Raw genomic sequence first — 24,474 nt, 5'->3', positions numbered from 1 at the left:
TGGGCCGAGAAGTGGCAGATGGAGTTCAACCTGGAGAAGTGTGAGGTGGTACACTTTGGAAGGACAAACTCCAAGGCAGAGTACAAAGTAAATGGCAGGATACTTGGTAGTGTGGAGGAGCAGAGGGATCTGGGGGTACATGTCCACAGATCCCTGAAAGTCGCCTCACAGGTGGATAGGGTAGTTAAGAAAGCTTATGGGGTGTTAGCTTTCATAAGTCGAGGGATAGAGTTTAAGAGTCGCGATGTAATGATGCAGCTCTATAAAACTCTGGTTAGGCCACACTTGGAGTGCTGTGTCCAGTTCTGGTCGCCTCACTATAGGAAGGATGTGGAAGCGTTGGAAAGGGTACAGAGGAGATTTACCAGGATGCTGCCTGGTTTAGAAAGTATGCATTATGATCAGAGATTAAGGGAGCTAGGGCTTTACTCTTTGGAGAGAAGGAGGATGAGAGGAGACATGATAGAGGTATACAAGATAATAAGAGGAATAGATAGAGTGGATAGCCAGCGCCTCTTCCCCAGGGCACCACTGCTCAATACAAGAGGACATGGCTTTAAGGTAAGGGGTGGGAAGTTCAAGGGGGATATTAGAGGAAGGTTTTTTACTCAGAGAGTGGTTGGTGCGTGGAATGCACTGCCTGAGTCAGTGGTGGAGGCAGATACACTAGTGAAGTTTAAGAGACTACTAGACAGGTATATGGAGGAATTTAAGGTGGGGGCTTATATGGGAGGCAGGGTTTGAGGGTTGGCACAACATTGTGGGCCAAAGGGCCTGTAATGTGCTGTACTATTCTACGTTCTATGTATTTGTTCAACTGCACCCACCCCATCATGGCAATGTTCCCAGAACGTATGGACTCACTTTCATAGAATCACAGAAAACCTACAGTACAATACAGGCCCTACAGCCCTTTCAGGGACTCGTGGTCTCAATATTTATTAATTATTATTATTTCTTTCTTCATTTCTGTTTCTTTTTGTATTTATTTACACAGTTTGTTGTCTTTTGCACACTGGTTGTTTATCCATACTGTTTGGTGTGGTCTTTCATTGACTGTATTGTATTTCTTTGTACTTACTGTGAATGCCTGCAGGAAAATGAATATTGGGCTAGTGTGTGGTGACACATGTGTACTTTGATAATGAATTTCCTTTGAACTTTGTAGTAAATTTATATCTTTGCAGTGTACTGTCGTCGCAAAGCATCAAGTTTCATGTCATATAGGTTGGTAGCCGTAAACCTGATTTGGACTGGGAACACAGTGGGAGTCTCGGCCTGCACATCCCAGCAGGCTGAAGAATTCCTGGGGGTCACTGAGGCATGAGACTGGGCGTGAAGGCACGCACCTCTCCCAGGGTAACCCGGCTGAGAAATGGACTTCAACCCCAGCACTCGCTCATCCACCGCTGGAGATTGCACCTGGACTGGAGTGTGTGAGTTCCAGGGGAAGTTTGAACAGATGAGGATTGTCTTCTCTGGGGCAGCAGAGGCTGAAGGCAAACCTGATAGAAGTTTGTATAATATATAATATTGTGAGAGGCGTAGATAGAGTCACTTTTCTGCAAGGAGATGTCAAAAACTAGAGGGTAAAGGGTTAAGGTGAGAGGAGGCAGGTTTAAAGAAGACACATGAACACAGACCATAGAACATTATAACACCCCATGTTGTGCCAACCTTTTAATCTACTCTAAAGTCAAACTAACCTTTCCCTCCTACATAACTCTTGATTTTGCCGTCATCCGTGTCCCTGTTCTAATGTATCCGCCTCTATCAGCACCCTCCTCTCTACTGTGTAGAAAACCTATCCCTGACATCCCCCTATACTTTCCTCCAATCACCTTAAAATACTCCCCCCTCATAATGCCATTTCTGCCCTGGGAAAAAGTCTATGGCTGTCCACTCAGTCTTTGCCTCTTAACATCTTGTACACCTCTATCAACTGAACAGAATACTCCAAGAGTTTTATAGAGCTGACACATTACCCTGCTTTATAAGTTACCATATAAGTTATTAAAATTATTAGAGGTGTAAACAGGGTCAAAAGTTAGAGTTATTTTCCTGTTAGGACGATGGGTCATGAAACGTCAACCGTCTATTCCCTGCAAAGATGTTTCCTAACCTGTTGAGTTCCTCCAGCATTTTGTGCACGTTGCTCAAATACTAGAGGGCATATGTTTAAGGTGAGAAGGTATAAATACTAGAGGGCATCTGAATGCACGCAGTATACGGAATAAGGTAGGTGAACTTGCAGCACAGTTTCAGATTGGCAGGTATGATGTTGTAGGCATCACTGAACCATGGCTGAAAGATTATAGCTGGGAGCTTAATATCCAAGGATATACATTGTATTGAAAGGACAGGCAGGAAGGCAGAAGGGGTGGTGTTACTTTGTTGGTAAAAAATGAAATCAAATCATTAGAAAGAGGTGACATAGGGTCAGGAGGTGTTGAATCATTGTGGATCAAGCTAAGGATTGATAGACATCCATTAGTCTCGTGAGACCATGGATTTGCGCCTTGGAAGGTTTCCAGGGCGCAGGCCTGGGCAAGGTTGTATGGAAGACCGGCAGTTGCCCATGCTGCAGGTCTCCCCTCTCCACACCACCGATATTGTTCAAGAGAAGGGCACTAGGGCCAACACAGCTTGGCACCAGTGTCATCGCAGAGCAATGTGTGGTTAAGTGCCCTGCTCAGGGACATAACACGCTGCCTCAGCTGAGGCTCGAACTAGCGACCTTCAGATCACTAGACTGATGCCTTAACCACTTGGCCACACGCCAACACTGAGCTAAGGAACTGCAAGGCTAAAAAGACCTTGATGGGAGTTGTATACAGACCCCCAGACAGTAGTAAGGATGTGGCTGACAAATTACAATGGGAGGTAGAAAATGCATGCCAAAAGGGCAATGTTACAATTGTCATAGGGGACTTCACTATAGCACATAGAAATCTACAACACATCACAGGCCCTTCAGCCCAAACTGTGCCGACCATGTAACCTACTCTAGAAGCTGCCTAGAATTTCCCAACTGCATAGCCCTCTATTTTTCTAAGCTCCATGTACCTATCTAAGGGGCTCTTAAAAGACCCTATTGTATCCGCCTCTACCACCATTGCTGGAAGTGCATTCAATGCACCCACCACTCTCTGTGTGAAAAACTTACCTCTGACATCTCATTATACTTACTTCCACGCACTTTAAAACTATGCCCCTTTGTGTCAGCTATTTCAGCGCTGGGAACAAGCTTCTGGCCTCTAGCCTCTGGACTCTAGCTATCCACATGATCAATGCCTCTCATAATCTTATACACCTCGATCAGGTCACCTCCCATCTTCTGTCGTTTCAAGGAGAAAAGGCCTATTCTCATAAGGCATGCTCCCCAATCCAGGCAACATCCTTGTAAATCTCCTCTGCACTCTCTCTATAGTATCCACATTCTTCCTGTAGTGAGGTGACCAGAACTGAACACAGCACTCCAAGTGCGGTCTAACTAAGTCTTATATAACAATGCTGTCGACCTGTGCAGCAGCTTTGAGTGTCCTGTGGACATGGACCCCAAGATCTCTCAGATCCTCCACACTGCCAAGAGTCTTACTATTAATATTATATACTGTCTTCAAATTTGACCTACCAAAATGAATCACTTCACGCTTATCTGGGTTGAACTCCATCTGCCACTTCTCAGCCCAGCTTTGCATATGCAGGTAGATTAGAAAATCAGGTTGGTGCTCGATTACAGGAGGGGGAATTTCTAGTGTACCTACGAGATGGCTTTTTAGAGCAGCTCGTGGTGGGGCCCACTGGAGGATCAGCTATTCTGGTCTGGGTGTTGTGCAATGAACCAGAACTGATTAGAGGCCTTAAGGTAAAAGAACCCTGAGGGGCAAATAATCCCAGTGGCCACACATCTTAATTCCACGTCCCATTCCCATTCCGATATATCAATCCATGGCCTCCTCTACCGTTGAGATGAAGCCACACTCAGGTTGGAGGAACAACACCTTATATTCCATCTGGGTAGTCTCCAACCTGATGGCATGAACATTGACTTCTTTAACTTCTGTTAATGCCCTTCCTCCCCTTCTTACCCCATCCCTAATGTATTATTTATTTATTTATTATCTCTCTTTCCCTCTCACAATAACTCCTTGCCTGTTTTCCATCTTCCTCTGGTACTCCCCTCCCCCTTTCTTTCTTCCAAGGCCTTCTGTCCTATGATACTCACCCTTCTCCAGCCTTGTATCCCTTTTGCCAATCAACTTTCCAGCTCTTAGTTCCATCCCTCCCCCTCCTGTCTTCTCCTATCATTTTGGATCTCCCCATCCCCCTCCCACTTTCAAATCTCTTACTATCTCTTCTTTCAGTTAGTCCTGACGAAGGATCTCGGCCCGAAACGTCGACTGTACCTCTTCCCAAAGATGCTGCCTGGCCTGCTGCGTTCACCAGCATTTTGTGTGTGTTGCTTGAATTTCCAGCATCTGCAGATTTTCTCATGTTTGCGACCGTATTATGTTTGAATTCACCCAGAAATTTGAGAAGGAGCAGCTAAAGTCAGATATATCAGTATTACTGTGGAGTAAAGAGAATTACAGAGGCATGAAAGAGGAGTTGGCCAGAATTGATTGGAAAAAAAACACTGGCAGGGATGATGGTAGAGCAGCAATGGCTGGAATTTCTGGAAGCAATTCGGAAGGCACAGGACATATACATCCCAAATAGGAAGAAGTATTCTAAGGGACAGATGACACAACCATGCCTAACAAGAGAAGTCAAAGCCAACATAAAAGCTAAAGAGAGGGCATACAATAGAGCAAAAATTAATGGGAAGTTAGAGGATTGGGAAACTTTTAAAGTCACTAAGAAGGTAAACGTGGAATACCAAAATAAGCCAGCCGATAATAGTTGAAGAGGATACCAAAAGTTTCTTCAGATACATTGTGTAAAAGAGAAGCAAGAATGGACATCGGACCATTGGAAAACGATACTGGAGAGGTGGTAATGAGAGGCCATGAAATAGCGGATGAACTGAATATGTATTCTGCATCAGTCTTTACTGTGAAAGACACTAGCAGTATGGTGCAAGTTCCAGGTGTCAGGGATCATGAAGTGTGTGAAGTTACCATTACTAGAGAGAAGGCTCTTTGGAAACTGAAAGGTCTTAAGGTAGGTAACTCACCTGGACTAGATTGTCTAGAACATAGAACATAGAATAGTACAGACAGTACAGGCCCTTCGGCCCACAATGTTGTGCCGACCCTCAAACCCTGCCTCCCATATAAGCCCCCACCTTAGATTCCTCCATATACCTGTCTAGTAGTCCCGTAAATTTCACTAGTGTATCTGCCTCCACCACTGACTCGGGCAGTGCATTCCACGCACCAACCACTCTCTGAGTAAAAAACCTTCCTCTAATATCCCCCTTGAACTTCCCACCCCTTACCTTAAAGCCATGTCCTCTTCTATTGAGCAGTGGTGCCCTGGGGAAGAGGCGTTGGCTATCCACTCTATCTATTCCTCTTATTATCTTGTACACCTCTATCATGTCTCCTCTCATCCTCCTCCTCTCCAAAGAGTAAAGCCCTAGCTCCCTTAATCTCTGATCATAATGCATACTTTCTAAACCAGGCAGCATCCTGGTAAATCTCCTCTGTACCCTTTCCAATGCTTCCATGTCCTTCCTATAGTGAGGTGACCAGAACTGGACACAATACTCCAAGTGTGGCCTAACCAGAGTTTTATACAGCTGCATCATTACATCGCGACTCTTAAACTCTATCCCTCGACTTATGAAAGCTAACACCCCATAAGCTTTCTTAACTACCCTATCCACCTGTGAGGCAACTTTCAGGGATCTGTGGACATGTACCCCGAGATCCCTCTGCTCCTCCACACTACCAAGTATCCTGCCATTTACTTTGCACTCTGCCTTGGAGTTTGTCCTTCCAAAGTGTACCACCTCACACTTCTCCGGGTTGAACTCCATCTGCCACTTCTCACCCCAGGGTTCTGAAAGAACTGGCTGAAGAGATCATGGAGGCATTAGTAATGGAGTTTCAAGAACCACTAGATTCTGGAATGGTTCTAGAAGACTGGAAAATTGTAAATATCACTCCACTCTTCAAGAAGGGAGAAAGGCAGAAGAATCTATAGGTCAGCTAGTCTGATCTCAGTGGTTGGGAAGATGTTGGAATTGATTATTAAGGATGAGGTCTCAGGGTACTTGGATGCCCATGATAAAATAGGCCATAGTCAGCATGGTTTCCTCAAGGGAAAATCTTGCCTGAAAAATCTGTTGGAATTCTTTGAAGAAGCAGGATAGACAAAGGAGAATCGGTTGATGTTGTGTACTTGGATTTTCAGAAAGTTTTTGACAAGGTGACACACATGAGCCTGCTTAACAAGCTACGAGCCCATGGTATTACAGGAAAGATTCTAGCATGGATAAAGCAGTGGCTGATTGGCAGGAGGCAAAGAGTTGGAATAAGGGAGCTTTTTCTGGCTGGCTGCCGGTGACTAGTGGTATTCCACAGGAGTCTGTGTTAGGACCGATTCTTTTTATGTTATATGTCAATGATCTGGATGACAGAATTGATGGCTTTGTTGCAAAGTTTGCATATGATATGAAGATAGGTGGAGGAGCAGGCAGCTTTGAGGAAGTAGGGAGGCGACAGCAGGAGTTAGACAGATTAGGAGAATGGGCAAAGAAATGGCAGATAGAATATAGTGTCGGGAAGTGTATGATCATGCACTTTGGAAGAAGAAATGAAAGGGTTGACTCTTTTCTAAAGGAGAGAAAATACAAAAACTGAGTTGCAAAGGGATTTGGGAGTCCTTGTGCAGGATTCCCTAAAGGTTAATTTACAGGTTGAGTTTGTGATGAGGAAGGCAAGTGCAATGTTGGCATTCACTTCAAGAGGACTAGAATATAAAAGCAAGGATGTAATGTTGAAACTTTATAAAGCACTGGTAAGCCCTCAGTATTGTGGACAATTTTGGGCCCTTTATCTTAGAAAAGATAGCTGAAATTGGAGAGGGTTCAAAGGAGGTTCATAAAAATGATTCCAGGATTGAATGGCTTGTCATATGAAGATTGTTTGATAGTTCTGGGCCTGTATTCACTAGAATACAGAAGAATGAGGGGTGACCTCATTATAACCTATCGAATGTTGAAAGGCCTCAACAGAGTGGGTGTGGAGAGGATGTTTCCTATGGTGGAGAGTCTACGACCAGAGGACAGCCTCAGAATAGAGGGGCGTCCTTTTAGAACAGAGATGAGCAGGAATTTCTTTAGCTAGAGAGTGGTGAAACAATGGAATTCTTTGCCACAGGCAGCTGTGGAAGCCAAATCTTTATGTATATTTCAGGCAGAGGTTGACAGATTCTCGATTGGTCAGGGCATGAAGGGATACAGGGAGAAGGCAGGAGATTGGGGCTGAGAGGGAAATTGGTCAGCCATGATGAAATGACGAAGCAGACCTGATGGGCCAAATGGCCTGATTCTGGTCCTATCTCTTATGGTCTGATGGTCTTTTGGACAGAGGCCTCTGTTGAGCTCTGCAGCTTCTACCCCAGTAGGGGTGATGGGTTTAAGTGAGTAAGTAAGGGTAGGTACGTGGATAGGAAAGGTTTCGAGGGATATGGGCCAATCACAGGCAAATGCGACCAACTCTGGTAGGCTCCTTGGTCAGCATGGACCACTTGGGCCAAATGGCCTGCTTTCATGCTTTCTGTGGCTCTAGTCCCAAGACTCCTCCCGGCCCAGACTCTGCTCCAGTTGGACAGACCACCCACTGCTCCTGTTTCCAGAACAATCCGCTGACAATACCCTGGCAGTCGCAAGGGTTTGGTTAACCCAGATGCCGTCAATAACTCAGCTGGCTTGCTACGAGCTCCAGAAATGACAGAACTCTCCGATAATGTTTAACTGTGGCGGTTCGAACTAGTTCTGAGAGTTAACGACGCTGACACCAGCTGAGCTCCCATCAAATTCTCCCCGGTCTGCTGACCCACTCAAGGCAAGAGGGGCTGAATGGCCACAGTGTCCCAGGCCTTTCCCAGAGAACAGCGCAGACGGAAGCTGGACTTAAGTCCCTGGGGAGTGGAGGGATGGGGAGGAGGGGAAAGAAAGAGGGGCTGTGAGCCAGGGGGACTGGGGCCAGGTGTGAGAGAAAGAGGGGTGGCGGGTGTAGGTTGAGGAGGAGGTGAGGTGAGAGGAGGTGAAAAGGAGGTCAGGCGGAGGAGTCCGGGGTGTCATCAGAGAATCCATGAGCGGTGGTCAGGGGTGGAGAACTGCGAGAACGTCACCGGATGTTCCGACCCACCCACACATCCCCTCGCACTCTCCCCACATCCCTCAATCCATCAACCCCTCCCCTCACCTCCCTCTCTTACACTCCCCACCCTCTCCTACACTCCCCCACCTTCTCCCTCTCACACCCCTCATCATTCCTACTCAGTCTCCCCTCCCCACATTCTCTCCCTCCCAGATCGTGTCCAGTGCTGTGGCTCCAGCGTCCAGTATGTGGCAGTGGGGGGGGTATGTGCAAAAATCACTTCGGCAACAGCGCGGGTCGCCCCATCCGTGCTGGGGAGGGGTAAAGGGAGTGGGGCTGATGTGTGAGCAAATACCCCCATAATAACCCTCCTCCCTCTCCACACACCCCAATGCTTCCCTACATCCTCTTAGTGTTCCACTCCACCCCTCCCTACACACCTCCACCCCCCCAGGACAAAAACCACCACAGCCGGCCTGTCTGAATAAGTTATAATTTAATATTCATTGTCAGAACTCTGGATTTGTTGGCGGGGGAATTGAGAGGGGTGGGGGGTGTTGAGATGGGTGGGGGGATCGAGAGGAGGGGGATCGAGAGGGGTGGGGGATCGAGAGGGGTGGGGGGGATCGAGAGGGGGATGTCCACGCCTTGTTTGTGAATGTTATGACAGTGCTGACCCCGTGCAGCGTTTGAGTGGGACATGGCTAGGCTGTGGTGAAGCCGCCCCCCCCCCGGGGAGGTGCGGTGAATGGGGTGGCGGCGATAGGAGGGGCCAGTTTGCCAGGTCAGACCCTCATCCTTGTGGGAGGAGGGCCGTGCCGCGCCAGAAAGAGGCAACAGAACCATCCAAAGGTGGGCCGGAGCTCGACTCCCAGGTCAGTGAACCCCGCGGGGCCTTGGTCAGTCCAGAAGATCCCGGTTTGGTTCTGTTGCGATCCCCACACATTCCTCCGTGCAAGATGGTCCAGGTCACTGGGGTCGGAAGTCAGTGCGAGTCTGGAAATTGAGGCCCGACAAGTCCTGGGGCCAAGTCTGAAGCTGGAGGCCTGATATCTGAGTGTCTGGGGCCTAGGTCTAGAGGCCTGGAGGCGGCCTTTCTTGTGGTTGGAGACCGTTTGTGTGTGTGTGTGTGTGTGTGTGTGTGTGTGTGGGAGAGGAGGTGGGAAAGGGACTTTGCTTTGCTGCTCTTGCTTGTGTTGTTCTGTGTTGTTCTGCTGACCATTGAGGACATGTTCTGTTGGCACCGGAATGTGTGGTGACACTGGCGGGCTGCCCCCTGCACATCAACAGGTTGTGTTGGTTGTTAACGCAGTCGACATGTGATAAATAAATTAATCTGACTGTGAGGGAGCTCCGCCCTCCACGATGACCAACACACTGACCAGACACCAGTCCAGCCACCGCAGTGCAGGGAGGGAAGAGGTGGAGTCTCCACTCTGCTCTCCACTTTTTTTCTGTCACCCCTCCCTCTACGAACTTAGCCTCTTGTCTGAGCCACTGTCACAGCGCTCGGTCCGTGGGCATGGCTCGAAGGCCAACGTGCCTACCCCGTAGCCGGCTGAGAGTTCGTGGGTGCTGCCCAGCCTCGGGGTCGGCGAGGCGGCGCCGGTCGGGGTGGCCAGGCCGAAGGGGGGGCTGCCGGTGGAGGAGACCAGGTTGCAGCCGTCATTGCCCGCGGAGGATCTGGGCGGGCTGGGCCCTCGGGGGAGCAGGCCGGCAGCCGCGGCAGGGGGGGCCGGCAGAAGCCGCCTCTGTTCCAGGAGCCGAAGGATGCTGCAGGTGGCCTTGGACTCGGAAGAGCCCGGAGAGCAGTTGTCACAGTTCCGGCTTTGGTCTTTCTTCTGCTTCGTCCGTCTGTTCTGGAACCAGACCTTCACCTGAAATCCAAAGCAAAACGATGTCTAACAAGGTGCAGAAACATCCTCACAGGACATATAACAGTACAGCACAGAAACAGGCCCTTCAGCCCTCAATCTTGTGCCAAACCAACTAAATTAGTAATCAAACAGCAAACTAAACTAACCCCTTCTGCCTACACAATGTCCATATCCTTCCATTTTCCTCACATTCATGTGTCAGTCTAAACGTCTCTTAAATGCCCCTAATGTATTTGCCTCTATACCGTCTGGAGAGGGGAGACTTGCAGCATAGGCAACTGCTGATCTTCCATACAACGTTGCCCAGGCCTGCAACCTGGAGAGTGAAGACTTTCCAGGCGCAAATCCATGGTCTCACAAGCCATATATATACCATCTCCCCAGGCAGTGCATTCCAGACACCCAGCTCTCTCTTTATAAAAAACTTGCCCATCACATCACCTCTGGAATTGCCCCCTCTCACCTTAAGTGCACGTCCTCTGGTATCAAGCATTTCAAACCTGTGAAAAAGATACTGTTGGTCTACTCTGTTTACGCTTCTCATAATCTTAAAGTCCTCTGTCAGGTTTCCCCCAGCCTCGGCCGCTCCAGAGAAAACGACCCAAGTTTGTCCAATAAACCAATCAGCAAACAAACCACATTGCTAAATAGGTTAGACAGCTCAGCGGTATATGTTAACCTGGCGTTAGTTAGTACAGTTCAAGATTCAAGATTCAAAACTGGTTATTGTCACTCTTCGATACACCAGGATAAAGGAGAACAGGATTATGCAGCATAAAGAACACAATAAATATCAATCTCAAAGCAATCCTATAAAAACACAGTGTACTAGTAACTGTTGTAAATATGGATCAGTGATCCGGGTTCAGTTCCTGCTGTTCTTTGTAAGGAGTTTGTACACTCTCCCCGTGACCACGGGAGTTTCCTCCGGATGCTCCGGTTTCCTCCCACTGTGCAGAGATGTACAGATTAGGGGTAGTAAGTTGTGACAAATCAAGCCAATCTTGAATCTAATCCGTTGTCACATGTACTGAGGTACAGTGAAAATCTTGTCCATACAGATGTTTTCATTGCACAGTGCATTGGATTAGTACAAGGGAAAACAATAACAGAATGCAGAAACAAGAGGAGATCTGTCAATGCTGCAAATCAATGGATCTGGGGTTGAGAGGGTAAACAGCTTCAAGTTCCTCGGCATCCACATCACCGAAAATCTCACGTAGTCTGTACATACCAGCTGTGTGGTGAAAAAGGCACAACAGCACCTCTTTCACCTCAGATGGTTGAGGAAGTTTGGTATGGCCCCCCAAATCCAAGAACTTTCTACAGGGGCACAATTGAGAGTATCCTGACTGGCTGCATCACTACCTGGTATGGGAATTGTACCTCCCTCAATCGCAGGACTCTGCAGAGAGTGGTGCGGACAGACCAGCACATCTGTAGATGTGAACTTCCTGTGATTCAGGACATTTACAAGGACAGGTGTTTAGAAAGGGCCCATAGGTTCACTGGGGACCCAAGTCATCCCAACCATAATCTATTCCAGCTGCTACCATCCGGGAAGTGGTACCGCAGCATAAAAGCCAGAACCAACAGGCTCTGGGACAGCTTCTTCCACCAGGCCGTCAGACTGATGAACTCACGCTGATTTGAGTGTACTCTATATTACATTGACTGTTCTATTTATTGTAAATTGTTATAAATGTATGATTGTACATTGCACATTTAAATGGAGATGTAAAGTAAAAGATTTTTACTCCTCATGTATGTGATGGATGTAAGAGATAAAGTCAATTCATTCAGTACAATTCACTCATTCAAAGTACACAGACAACACGCTGGAGGAACTGAGGAGGCCAGGCAGCATCTGTGGAAATGAGTAAACAGTCGGCATTTCGGGCTGAGACCCTTCAGCAGGACTGGGAAAAAGAGACCAGAAGTCAGAGTAAGAAGTTGGGGGGAGGGGAGGAAAAAGTACAAGATGGTAGGTGATAGGTGAAACCAGGAGAGGGGGATGGATGAAGTAAAGAGCTGGGAAGTCAATTGGTGAAAAAGATACAGGGCTAGAGAAGGGGGAATCTGAGAGCTGAGGATAGAAGGTCAGGGAAGAAAGGGAAAGGGGAGGAACACCAGAGGGAAGGGATGGGCAGGTAAGGAGATAAGGTGAGAGAGGGAAATGGGGATGGGGAATGTCGAGGGAGAGGAGGGGAGGAGCAATTACCAGAAGTTTGAAAACTTGATGTTCATGCCATCAGGTTGGAGGCTATCCAGACAGAATATAAGGTGTTGCTCCTTCAACCTGAGTGTGGCCTCATCGCGACGGTAGATGGGACCATGGACTGACATGTCGGAATGGGAATGGGAAGTGGAATTGAAATGGGTGTCCATCGGTAGATCCCACTTTTTCTGGAATGTGGTACAAGGTGTTACAGTTATGGAGGAAGTGCAGTGCAGGCAGACAAAGAGGTGCAAGGTCATAATGAAGCAGATTCCTCTTGTGCTGCAGGCGGCCCTCAGCTCATCCTTAGGTTGTGTAGGTTGTTGACGAAATGACACATTTTACTGTAAGCTTCGATGGGCACATGATAAATAATTGAATCTGAATCTGAATCTCACTGTTCAATAGTCTATAGCAGTGAGATAGAAGCTGCCCTATCAGTATTGTTCCTCTCAGTATTTACCTGTGAGGTAACTTCTTGCCCGTTCGTTCCCCACCTCTGATCTCCATCCTGCTACTTATCCTTACAAGCAGAACAAGTGCCACACTTGCCCCTACACCTCCTTCCTCACTACTATTTAGGTCCTCACACAGTCCTTCCAGGTGAGTTGGCACTTCACCTGCGAGCGCTGGGGTCACCTGCTGTATCCGGCACTCCTGGTGTGGCCTCCAGTATATCGGTGAGACCTGGAATAGATTGGGAGACTGCTTCACCGAGCACCTTCTTTCCACCTGCCAGAAAAAGTGGGATCTCTCAGTGGCCACCCACTTCAATTCTACTTCCCATTCCCATTCCGACATGTCTATCCCACAGCCTCCTCCACTGTCATGAGGACACACTCAGGTGCTACCTATCACCTAGTACTCCTTCTTCCCCTCCCCCCACCTTCTTACTGGATAGATTAGGAAGACACGTAGTCCCCTTTTATTGTCATTTAGTAATGCATGCATTAAGAAATGATACATTATTTCCTCCGGTGTGATATCACAAAACACAGGACAAACCAAGACTAAAAAAACTGACAAAACCACATAATTATACATATAGTTACAACAGTGTAACAATACCATAACTTGATGAAGAAAGTCCGTGAGCACAGTAAAGTTCAAAGTTTCTCAAATGTCCCACATCTCACGCAGACGGGAGAAGGAAGAAAAACTCTCCCTGCCATGCGGACCACAATCCGACTCTGAGTCATCTGAAAACTTCGAGCTCTGATCAGCTCTCCGACACCGAGTACTGAGCGCCATCTCTGCCGAAAGATTCAACCTCCTTCTCGGTCACCAAAAGCAAGCAAGGCTGGGGATTTTGAGGCCTACCCTCCGAAAGATTCCCGACCACACAGTAACGACAGCAGCGTACGGGCGTTTCAGAAATTTCTCCAGATGTTCCTCTGTGATTTCACATCCATTCTCCATCAAATCAGAATTGCCCACGGCCCCTATTTAACAGATACGACATCATTTTTCACCAGAGAGCTGCGCACGCGCGGCACGTTGCCATCCTCTCCTCCCGCCGAACGCAAACATGAAAATAAAAGACAAAATGATGGCAGTTTAGATTAGATTATGAGGATACTTGGTCCTCGTTTATTGTCATTTAGAAATGCATGCATTAAAAAATGATACCATGTTCCTCCAGAAAGATATCACAGAAACACAGGACAAACCAAGACTAAAACTGACAAAACCACATAATTATAACATACAGTCACAACAGTGCAAAGCAATACCGTAATTTGATAAAGAGCAGACCATGGGCATGGTAAAAAAAAAGGTCTCAAGTCCCGATAGCCCCATCATCTCACACAGATGGTAGAAGGGAGAAACTCTCCCTGCCTCCAAGCGCCGCAAACTTGCCAATGCATTGGAAGCACCCGACCGCAGCCGACTCTGAGTCCGTCCGAAAACTTCGAGTCTCCGACCAGCCCTCCGACACCAAGCACCGAGTACCATCTCTGCCGAGCGCTTCGACTCTGCCCCGGCCACTGAGCAACAAGCAAAGCCGAGGATTTGGGGCCTTCCCCTCCGGAGATTCTGCATCACACGGTAGCAGCAGCAGCGAAGCAGGTATTTCAGAAGTTTCACCAGATGTTCCTCTGTGCTCTCACATCTGTGTCTATAAAATCAGGATTGTGCACGGCACCCTACTTGACAGATAACAGATATCATTCACCGGAGTGGCCACTGCGCGCTGAATCGCGTCGCCATCTTCTCCTCCTCCTCCTTCTCCTTAGTTTAAAGGTTAACTAAGTAGTGTTTGAGCTGGTGTATCGAGTATACAAAATTATGAGGGGGTAGAGATAGGGTAAGTGCATGCAGACTTTTTCCACTGAGGTTTGGTGAGGCTACAATTAGAGGTCATGGGTTAAGGGTGAAAGGTGAGAAGTTTAAGGGGAAGATGAGGGGAAACTTCTTCACTCAGATGGTCATGAGAATGTGAATGATTTCAATGTTCAAGAGAAGTTTGGATAGATACATGGATGGTAAGGATACGCAGGCTATGGTCCCAATGCAGTTTGATGGGAGTGGGCAGTTTAAATGGATAGTTCAGCACAGATTAGGTGGACCAAATGGCCTGTTTCTGTGCTGTGCTTCTCTATGACTTTGCATCCCTGATAGTTTTAGGTATTAGGCATTGAACATATTGTAACAACATAACAACAAATACAGCAATGCCCACAAAATGCTAGACTCCAAAAAACTGAGACAACAGGCCACAACCCCACAAAGCATGACAAAATGCAGCAAGCTGCTTAAAATCCATCAAACGGGACAAATTGTACTGAATGAAAGAACAGGCAGAATATAAGGTTGTCACAGTTAAGGGTGTTAGTGGACATAAGATCCCACTACCTATTAAATGCTCCCAATGACGTTCATCTCAAATAGACTCTGACAACCAAGTCCAACTCCTGGCCTTCATGTGTGGCTTAGCTACTAAGCCCAAAAGAGTCATTTCTACTGATTGGAGAAGTGGTGAAGGTGGGTTACTGGTGCATTAAAACCAGTTACTTAAGGCAGATGGGGTTCATTAGCCATGGTTGGCAGATCATCTAGGAGAAGGAAAACTCTAATCTGAAAAATTTTAATTCCACTTCCCATTCCCTTTTCGATATGTCAATCCATTGCCTCCTCTACTGTTGCAAAAAGGCCACACTCAGGTTGGAGAAACAACATCTTATATTCCGTCTGTGTAGCCTCCAACCTGATGGCATGAACATTGATTTCTCGAACTTCTGGTAATGCCCCCACCCTGTCCTTCACCATTCCCCATCCCCTTTTCCATTCCTCACCTTATCTCTTTGCCTGCCCATCACCTCCCTCTGGTGGTCCTCCCCCTTTTCTTTCTTCCATGGCCTCTGTGCTCTCCTTTCAGATTCCTCCTTCTCCAGTCCTGTATCTCTTTCACCAATCAACTTCCCAGCTCTTTATTTCATCCCTCTCCCTCCCAGTAGCACCCATCACCTTGAGTTTCTCCCTCCCTTCCCCCACGTCCAACTCTGACTCCTCTTACATTTTTCCAGTCCTGCTGAAGTGTCTCAGCCTGAAACGTCTGACTGCTTACTCTTTTCCAAAGATGCTGCCTCCTGTCATCTTGTGTATATCAAGTCACCTCTCATGCTCCTTCACTCTGGCTCATTCAACCTATCCTCATGAGACAGCCATGTTCCATCATCTATTTCATCTTGTGTATAAGTAGCTGTCTTATTTGTTGTAGTTTATATTGCAGCTTTATAAAACTCTAGTTTGGCCTCACCTGAAGTATTGCACACAGTTCTGTTCACCCTCATTATAGAAAGGATGTCAAGGGTTGGGAGAGGGTTGCAGAAGAGGTTAACCAGGATATTGCTGGGTTGGAAGATGTGAGCTATAAGGAAAGGCTGGATGCAGTTCAGTTTTTCCCTCTGGAGCAGCCAAGGCTGAGGGGTAACTGGATAGAAGTTTACAAGATTATGACAGGCATAGGTAGAGGATAGAACAATTGCAGAAGACCAACAACAGCAAACGTACTGTATGCACGATGAGATCAAAGAGGTCACGAATCGGAAGAAAAGTGGGGCAGCAACAGGATGTATAAAAGCAAAAGACGACTCTACAATTATGGAAAAAGGAAAAATAATGCAAAGATGGTCAGAATACATCAAAGACCTACGCGACGACAAAGACTGAAAGGAGATATTGGCAACAACAACGAGGGCCCAGCAATACTGAAAGAAGAAGTGGAACATGCTCTGAAGGAAATGCGAAAGGGGAAATCATCAGGACCAGATAACATTCCGGTTGAACTGTATAAAGCGCTAGAAGATTTGGGTGTCGAGAAATTTACGACCTTATTGAATAGAATATACAACAGCGGCAAAGTACCAGAAGATCTTTTAAAGACAGTATTCATTGCAATGCCAAAGAAACCAGGTGCAACAGAGTGTGGACAACACAGAACAATTAGTTTAATGAGCCACCTCACAAAAATTCTACTTATGCTCAGAATAAGAAACAAAATTAAACCAGAGATTAGTGAAGAACAGTGCGGCTTTGTCGAAGACAAGGGAACATCAAACGCCACTTATATCCTCAGGAATATTATCGAAAGGTCAATAGAAGTACAACAAGACCTATACTTCTGTTTCATTGACTACACAAAAGCCTTTGACACAGTGAAACACCAAGTCAGCATGAAAATGCTTGAAGATATTAATATCGACGGAAAAGATCTAAGAGTAATCAGGAATCTCTACAGGCAACAAAGTGCAGCCATACGGATAGACAACGAGATTGGTGAATAACAGCCAATAAAGCGAGGACTTAGACAGGGTTGTGTTCTGTCACCGGACCTGTTCTCCCTGTACAGTGAAAACATCATGAGAACCATACAAGAACTACCTGGACTATGCGGATGATACAGTACTGATAGCAGACAGTGAAGTAAATTTACAGAAACTAGTATTTACCATCAACACAGAGAGTGAAAGACTTGGCCTCACCTTAAACAAAAAGAAAACTGAAGCAATGGTAATATCAAAGAAACCTGATATCCCAAACTGTGGGATCGTATTGGGAAATGAAATCCTGAAACAAGTTCACAACTTCAAGTACCTTGGATCATGGATAACATCTGATGGCAAATGCGAAACAGACATAAAAGCAAGAATAGCAATGGCAAGAACAGCATTTACAGAAATGAGAAACGTCCTAACGAACAAGAAAATAGCAATTGACACCCGCCTTAGAACTCTCAGCTGTTACATTCTTCCTGTATTGATGTATAACTACGAGCCATGGACCATCACAAATGCAATGGAAAAAAGAATCAATGCAGCAGAGATGTGGTTCCTCAGAAGAATGTTATGTATACCATATATGGACAGGATAACCAACGAAGAAATTCTACAGAGAATGAAAATGAAACATGCATTACTTAAAAAAAAATCAGAAAACAGCAATCAAAATTCTTTGGACACATCATGCGAAGAGAGACATTAGAACATTTAGTTACAACTGGAAAGCTGGAAGGAAAAAGAAGCAGAGGCAGACAGAGAATGGAAATGATAGATGGAATAACATCATGGTTAGAAACGGGAGGCAACAACTACAATTCGGAGGGTCAGGGACCGTGATGGATGGAGAGACATGATTGTCCATGCCGAACGGCAAGGCACCTGAATGAATGAGATAGAGTAGACAGCTAGAGAGCTTTTTCTGAGGGTTGAAATGTCTAATATGAGGAAGCACAATTTTAAAATGATTGATGTAAGATACAGGGGGGATGTCAGAGGTAGTTTTTTTTTACACAGAGAGTTGTGGGTGTGTGGAATGTGCTGAAGGCAAATACATTAGGGACATTTAACAGACTCTTAGATAGGCAGATGGATGATAGAAAAATGGAAGGCTATGCAGGATGGAAAGGTTAGAGTCCTAAATAAATGAAGGGAATCCGGCTATTTCCTCAATTAGTTTTTGTTCTTTAAGAATTGTCCCAGATAAACAGCTGGCCCGAATAACCAATAGCCCAATTAATTGGAATCCACTGTATATATCAAATCTGACAAAGAACTAAAAATCCAGCAAAGTTCAACAGAACTGGAAAAATACAAAAAAAAAGCGCAAACAATAAATTATAACACATGCCAAAAACAATGAAAATGAATGGACAAAATAAAGCAAACAGCAAAATATAATCGGTCCAAATTCAACCAATCCAAAATTCAATCTTCCCGACCAAAGAAAACAAACCACCAAACAACTATAAAACCACAAAATTCAGCCATAAAATATACCAGGAATGACAGAAGAACAGGAATACCAAATAAGAAGTTGGCAAGTGGCAGATGGAGTTCAACCCAGATAAGTGTGAGGTGGTTCATTTTGGTAGGATGTTGCCTGGATTGGGGAGCATGCCTTTTCTCCTTGGAGCGATGGAGGATGAGAGGTGACCTGATAGAGGTGTATAAGATAATGAGAGGCATTGATCATGTGGATAGTCAGAAGCTTTTTCCCAGGGCTGAAATGGCTAACACAAGAGGGCGCAGGTTTAAGGTGCTTGGAAGTAGGTACAGAGGGGATGTCAGAGTTACGTTTTTTATGCAGAGAGTGGTGAGAGCGTGGAATGGGCTGCCGGCAATGGTGATGGAGGCGGATGCAATAGGGTTTTTTAAGAGACTCCTGGACAGGTGCATGGAGCTCTGAAAAATAGAGGCTATGGATAACCCTAGGTAATTTCTAAGGTAAGGACATGTTCAGCACAGCTTTGTGGGCCAAAGGGCCTGTATTATGCCATAGGTTTTCTATGTTTCTATAAAGGCACCCCTTAAAGTACAATATTCCTGACAAATTAACACATTATGACACAATATCCATAAAAGGACAACTGAAACAATGGATAAAAAAGAACAGCAAAAAAAAAGTAACACAGTTTGCTTAACTACAGGATTCCTGTAAAAATGCAACAAACCACTTGTGCAATTTGTTCTTTTTTTCATGGATTGGGTGATTGGTGTTTTCTTTGAACAGCCCCATGGTGTTTCTTTGCTTTGTGGCTGTCTGTGGGAATTCAAATCTCAGAGTTGTATACTGCATACATACATTGATAATAAATGTACTTTGAATCTTTGAACTAAATGCAACCAGTAGTCTAGGACAAAAAGTTAAACTGCAACAATGTTTCCCAATTGCAACAAAACTGTCTAAATGTAATAATGTTGTTAAATTGCAACAAAACTAAGTGCAACAATGTTGTTAAATTGCAACAATGTTGTCAAATTGCAACAAACTCAAGAAGATAAAGTTGTTCAAAGAAAATATACAATTCGGGGAACAAAACATAACAAACTCAGATACAAAAAGCAGAGCTTGGACGGAGCTATGATGGTGTTGGACAGTGACTTTTTCGAGCTCAAACAGTTAATTCCTAACCTCTAATGTCTCCCTTTTACCTTTTCAAGGTGGACAGGTCCTGTTGAAGACCCTGACCTGGAGCAACACTCAAACTTCAGTTCTTTGCGGTGATGGGACCCACAAAAGCAGTTCAGCATTCAACACCATGATTCCATCCAGGCTCGACAAGAAGCTCAGAGACCTCGGCCTTGACCCTGCCCTGTGCAGCTGGATCCTGGACTTCCTGTCAGATCGGCAGCAGGTTGTAAGAGTGGGCTCCCTCACCTCCACCCATCTGACCCTCAACATGGATGCCCCTCAGGGCTGTGTACTAAATCCCCTCCTTTACTCCCTGTATACCCATGACTGTGTTGTTACCCACAGCTCCAATCTGCTAATTAAATTTGCCAATGACACTACATTGATTGGCCTAATCTCAAAAAATAATGAGGTGGCCTACAGGGAAGAAGTCATCACCCTGACACAGTGGTGTCAAGAAAACAACCTCTTCCTCAATGTCGCAAAAACAAAGGAGCTGGTTGTGGAATGCAGGAGGAATGGAGATGGGCTAACCCCTATTGACAGCAATGGATCTGGGTTGAGAGGGTGAACAGTTTCAAGTTCCTCAGCATCTACATCACCAAAAACCTCATGTAGTCTGTACACACCAACTGTGTGGTGAAAAAGGCACAACAGCACCTCTTTCACCTCAGATGGTTGAGGAAGTTTAGTATGGGCCCCCAAATCCTAAGAACTTTTTACAGGGGCACAATTCAGAGCATCCTGACTGGCTGCATCACTGCCTGGTATGGGAACTGTACTTCCCTCAATCGCAGGACTCTGCAGCGAATGGTGCGGACAGCCCAGCGCATCTGTAGATGTGAACTTCCCACTAGTCAGGATATTTACAAGAACAGGTGTGTAAAAAGGGCCCAAAGGATCATTGGGGACCCAAGTCACCTCAACCACAAACTGTTCCAGCAGCTACCATCTGGGAAACTATGTTTCTGTGTTTCTATGTTTCTAAACAGTACCGCAGCATAAAAGCCAGGACCAACAGGCTCCGGGACAGCTTCTTCCACCAGGCCATCAGACTGATGAACTCACGCTGATTTAAATGTATTCTATGTTTCATTAACTGCTCTGTTTATTATAAATTACTATGATTACACATTGTACATTTAGATAGAGACGTAACGTAAAGATTTTTACTCCTCATGTATGTGAAGGATGTAAGAAATAAAGCCAATTCATTCAATTCCTGGGGCTCATTGACTGGCTGTTTTTTGATATCCAAAGGATGTGGCCTAGAAGAGGAGTGTGCCTTTGAGGTTCTGAGGCTTTGGGGCACTGGGATGAGCCGATTCTATGCTGGTGCCACTGACTGAAGCAGGAGAAAATGGGATATCAGGAACAATGGATCAGCTGTCAGGGGTTCTGTACTCTCTCTTCACTTGTGGGTGGGGGGAGAGCTTGTTGCCGATTCTTGAGTCGGTGAATTCAGCAAAACAAAAGGCGATGCGGCAGCTTTTAACACTGTAATCAGCAAGTTGTGTTTCAGTTCGCCTCCTCTCCCACTGTGTGACACCTCTTTTCCCCTTTATTAGTGAGAGAGAGCCTGTGGAATGTAGATGAACCATTAGATTTTGCTGTACTGCAGATTGTGGTCTTTACTGGGGGCTTAGCCATTGCATACTTGATGGGTGGAGGGTGCTGATGCTTTTTTTGCTGAAGTGAGTGGGAGGAGGGGAGGGTTGTTGTTCTGCTTCTGCCTGTGTGTAGGAGGGAGTGGGGGGCTTTGGAAGGGCTAATATTTTTACTGTCAGTCATTCTTTGGGATGCTCTTCTGTTTTTATGGATGAAGAGTAAGAAATTCAGGTTGTATATTGTATTAAATTAAAGGCATCCATTAGTCTTGCGAAACCATGGATCTGCACCTGGAAAGTCTTCACTCTCCAGGGCGCAGGCCTGGGCAAGGTTGTATGGAAGACCAGCAGTTGCCCATGATGCAAGTCTCCCCTCTCTACGACACCAATGTTGTCCAAGGGAAGGGCATCAGGACCCATACAGCTTGGCACCAGTGTCATCGCAGAGCAATGTGTGATTAAGTGCCTTGCTCACGGACACAACACAGCTGGGGCTCGAACTCACAACCTTCAGGTAGCTAGTCCAATGCCTTAACCACTCGGCCACGTGCCCACATTGTATACATTCTCTGATAATGAATGGAACCATTGAACCATTGAAAAGCAGACAAATGGTGTCAAAAACCTGACAAAAATACATCACACTTGACAGGTAACTGCAGACCTACCAGTAATCACAGCCATCACTTACTCATACCCACACTGCACCAGAATATGTGGATCCCACATCAGCCTCTACAGCCACCTGAGGACCCACCAATAGATAACCCCTCAGGAGACCATCACACTCGATCGAGTGATCGATCGTACAGCTAACACTATACCTGGTGACCCTCACCCTCACCTCTCCTGCAGATAACAAGCTCAGTTCAATACAAAGGAGAGAGGGTGACAGATAAATTATGCAAAACTTTGCAGATAATGTCACTGTCACCTAATGCAACAATCCTGACATTTAACGGGGGTGACACAGTAGTTGGCAGTTAGCACATCACTTTACAGTACCAGCACCCCGGGTTCAATTCCCGCCGCCCTCTGCAAGGAGTTCGTATGTTTCCCCGTAACCACATGGGCTTCCTCCAGATGCTCCAGTTTCCTCCCACAGACCAAAGACTTACCGGTTGGTAGGTTGACATGGATGTAATTGGCATGGGCTCATTGGGTCGGAAGAATTTGTTACTGCACTGTATCTCTAAATTAAATTTAAATTAATAATGTAACTAAGCATAGATAAACTATGACAAAAATAGTAAAATGCAGTTAAACTGCTAAATGCAGTAATCCAAATAAAACACCCTGTAAAATAAAAAAAAACAACAGATTAAATAAATGCCACAAATCCTGAACGAACACAGCAGAATGACGTGAATACAATGAACCTGGGACGATTCAGCATGAGAGCAGACTCGATGGGCTGAATGGCCTTACTGCTCCTTAAAACAGAGCAGCTGACAAAATGTAACAAAATGACAAGCCACGGCACAATCAGAAGCCACAAAAAAACGCAACACACACAAGAAAATGCAATAAATAAATCCCCTTAAATACAGTGAATGGTCAAAATGCAAAGGTCTCATTTGATAGGCGATCAGGGCCGTTCAGAATCCAGAGAAATTGTAACTGACCAGATAAGAAGCTGCATTCCATAAGAATCCAGCTCCACCGAATACAGCATTTCCACTGGACTCCTGATTAAATGCTTGACATTCTGTGTGTTGTGGGCATTTTTTTCACGTGTTGGGTGTTTGATGTTTTTCATGAGCGGGTTCCGTGGTGTTTCGTGGCTGACCGCGGCAGGATGAATCTCCGAGTTGTATTCTGTCTGCTAATAAATGTACTTTGGATCTGAATGAACGAGACAAGTTTTTCACTGTATCCTGGAGCATGTGACGATAATCCAGACAGCAGCCAATCGAACCCTCTCTGCGCCTCTCCAAAGCCTCCAGTTCCTTGAAGGTGCGGTTACTCGAGACAAGAAGTATGATGTTCCAAGTGTTCCCAACCTTCCTCCTGCCACAGACCCCTAACATTAACCGAGGGGTCGGGAAGCTCTTAAAGCAGTATTCCCTTAATGTCACCTGTCACCTGTTACACTATCCTACAGTGTCATCATCTTCTGCCAGCTCCACTGTCGAGGAATTGACTGGATCACTCCGCTGGACCTTGCTATCGTGGGTAGCGCTACCAGTAGCTGAACTTCAGACGACAATGCTGTCGGAAATCTCGGGAAGGTGACGATCCTCAGAGAAGCGCACAATGCTCCAAACCTCAACAAAGCCTCAACCAGCTGCAACGTGACTTCCAGACCAACTTGGGGAAAAACTCAACAGATGAAACTAATTGCAAACAATGTTAATAAAACACCACAATTCCTATAAAGTAGCGATTCAGAATCCGGTTTCCTATCACCAACACATGTCGTGAAATTCGTTTTTACGCTGCAACACTACATAACGATAAATAATAATAAAACTATGTTACAGTGAGAAGTGTGTGTGTATATATATAGTTAAATTAAATAAGTAATGCAAAAAGGAAAATAAGTAAGTAGTGCGGTTTCGTTCATGGATTCGATGTCTATCCAGAAATCGAATATGGAAGGGAAGAAGATGTTCCTGAAAAGCTCATTGTGTGTCTTCAGGCTCCTGTACCTTCTTCCGATGAGAAGAGAGCTGTCCTGGGTGATGGAGGTCCTTAATGATGGATGCTGCCTCTTTGGGGCATCGACTTTTGAAGGTGTCCTGAATATTGGGGAGGCAGTGCCTGTGATGCAGATGACTGAGTTCACAACTGTCTGCAGCTTATTTTGATTCCCCGTAGCAGACGGTGATGCGGCCGGTTAGAACGCGCTCCACCGTACATCTGTAGCAATTAGCGAGTGGAGTAAACATAAAATAAAAAGAAGAACCAAATAAGCAAAGCTAAATTGATAAATGCGACAAACGTTTCTGTGACAATGTGAACATCTGATAAAGCCGACAGCAAACTGACACAATTTGAATGAAAAACATCCAATAAATTGGAAATAAGAATGACATAGGCGTCAGATACAAATGTATCAAAATACTGCGCAGAGAAAATGC

At 45.7% G+C, this 24,474-nt stretch overlaps 1 protein-coding gene across 1 annotated transcript in view; it reads right to left on the bottom strand.

Moving 5' to 3' along the window:
* Positions 1–9,745: 9,745 nt before the first annotated feature.
* Positions 9,746–24,474, bottom strand: part of vax2 (ventral anterior homeobox 2) — a 39,607-nt gene continuing 24,878 nt past the window's right edge. Inside the window, exon 3 of the mRNA XM_063047346.1 lies at positions 9,746–10,153. Within this exon, the coding sequence (XP_062903416.1) occupies positions 9,746–10,153 (408 nt within the window). The remainder of the gene's footprint in view (positions 10,154–24,474) is intronic.

This window comes from Mobula hypostoma, chromosome 4 (assembly GCF_963921235.1).
Source record: "Mobula hypostoma chromosome 4, sMobHyp1.1, whole genome shotgun sequence".
In the NCBI taxonomy this organism is placed as follows: Eukaryota; Metazoa; Chordata; class Chondrichthyes; order Myliobatiformes; family Myliobatidae; genus Mobula; species Mobula hypostoma.
This window is presented reverse-complemented; position numbering and strand designations above follow the sequence as displayed.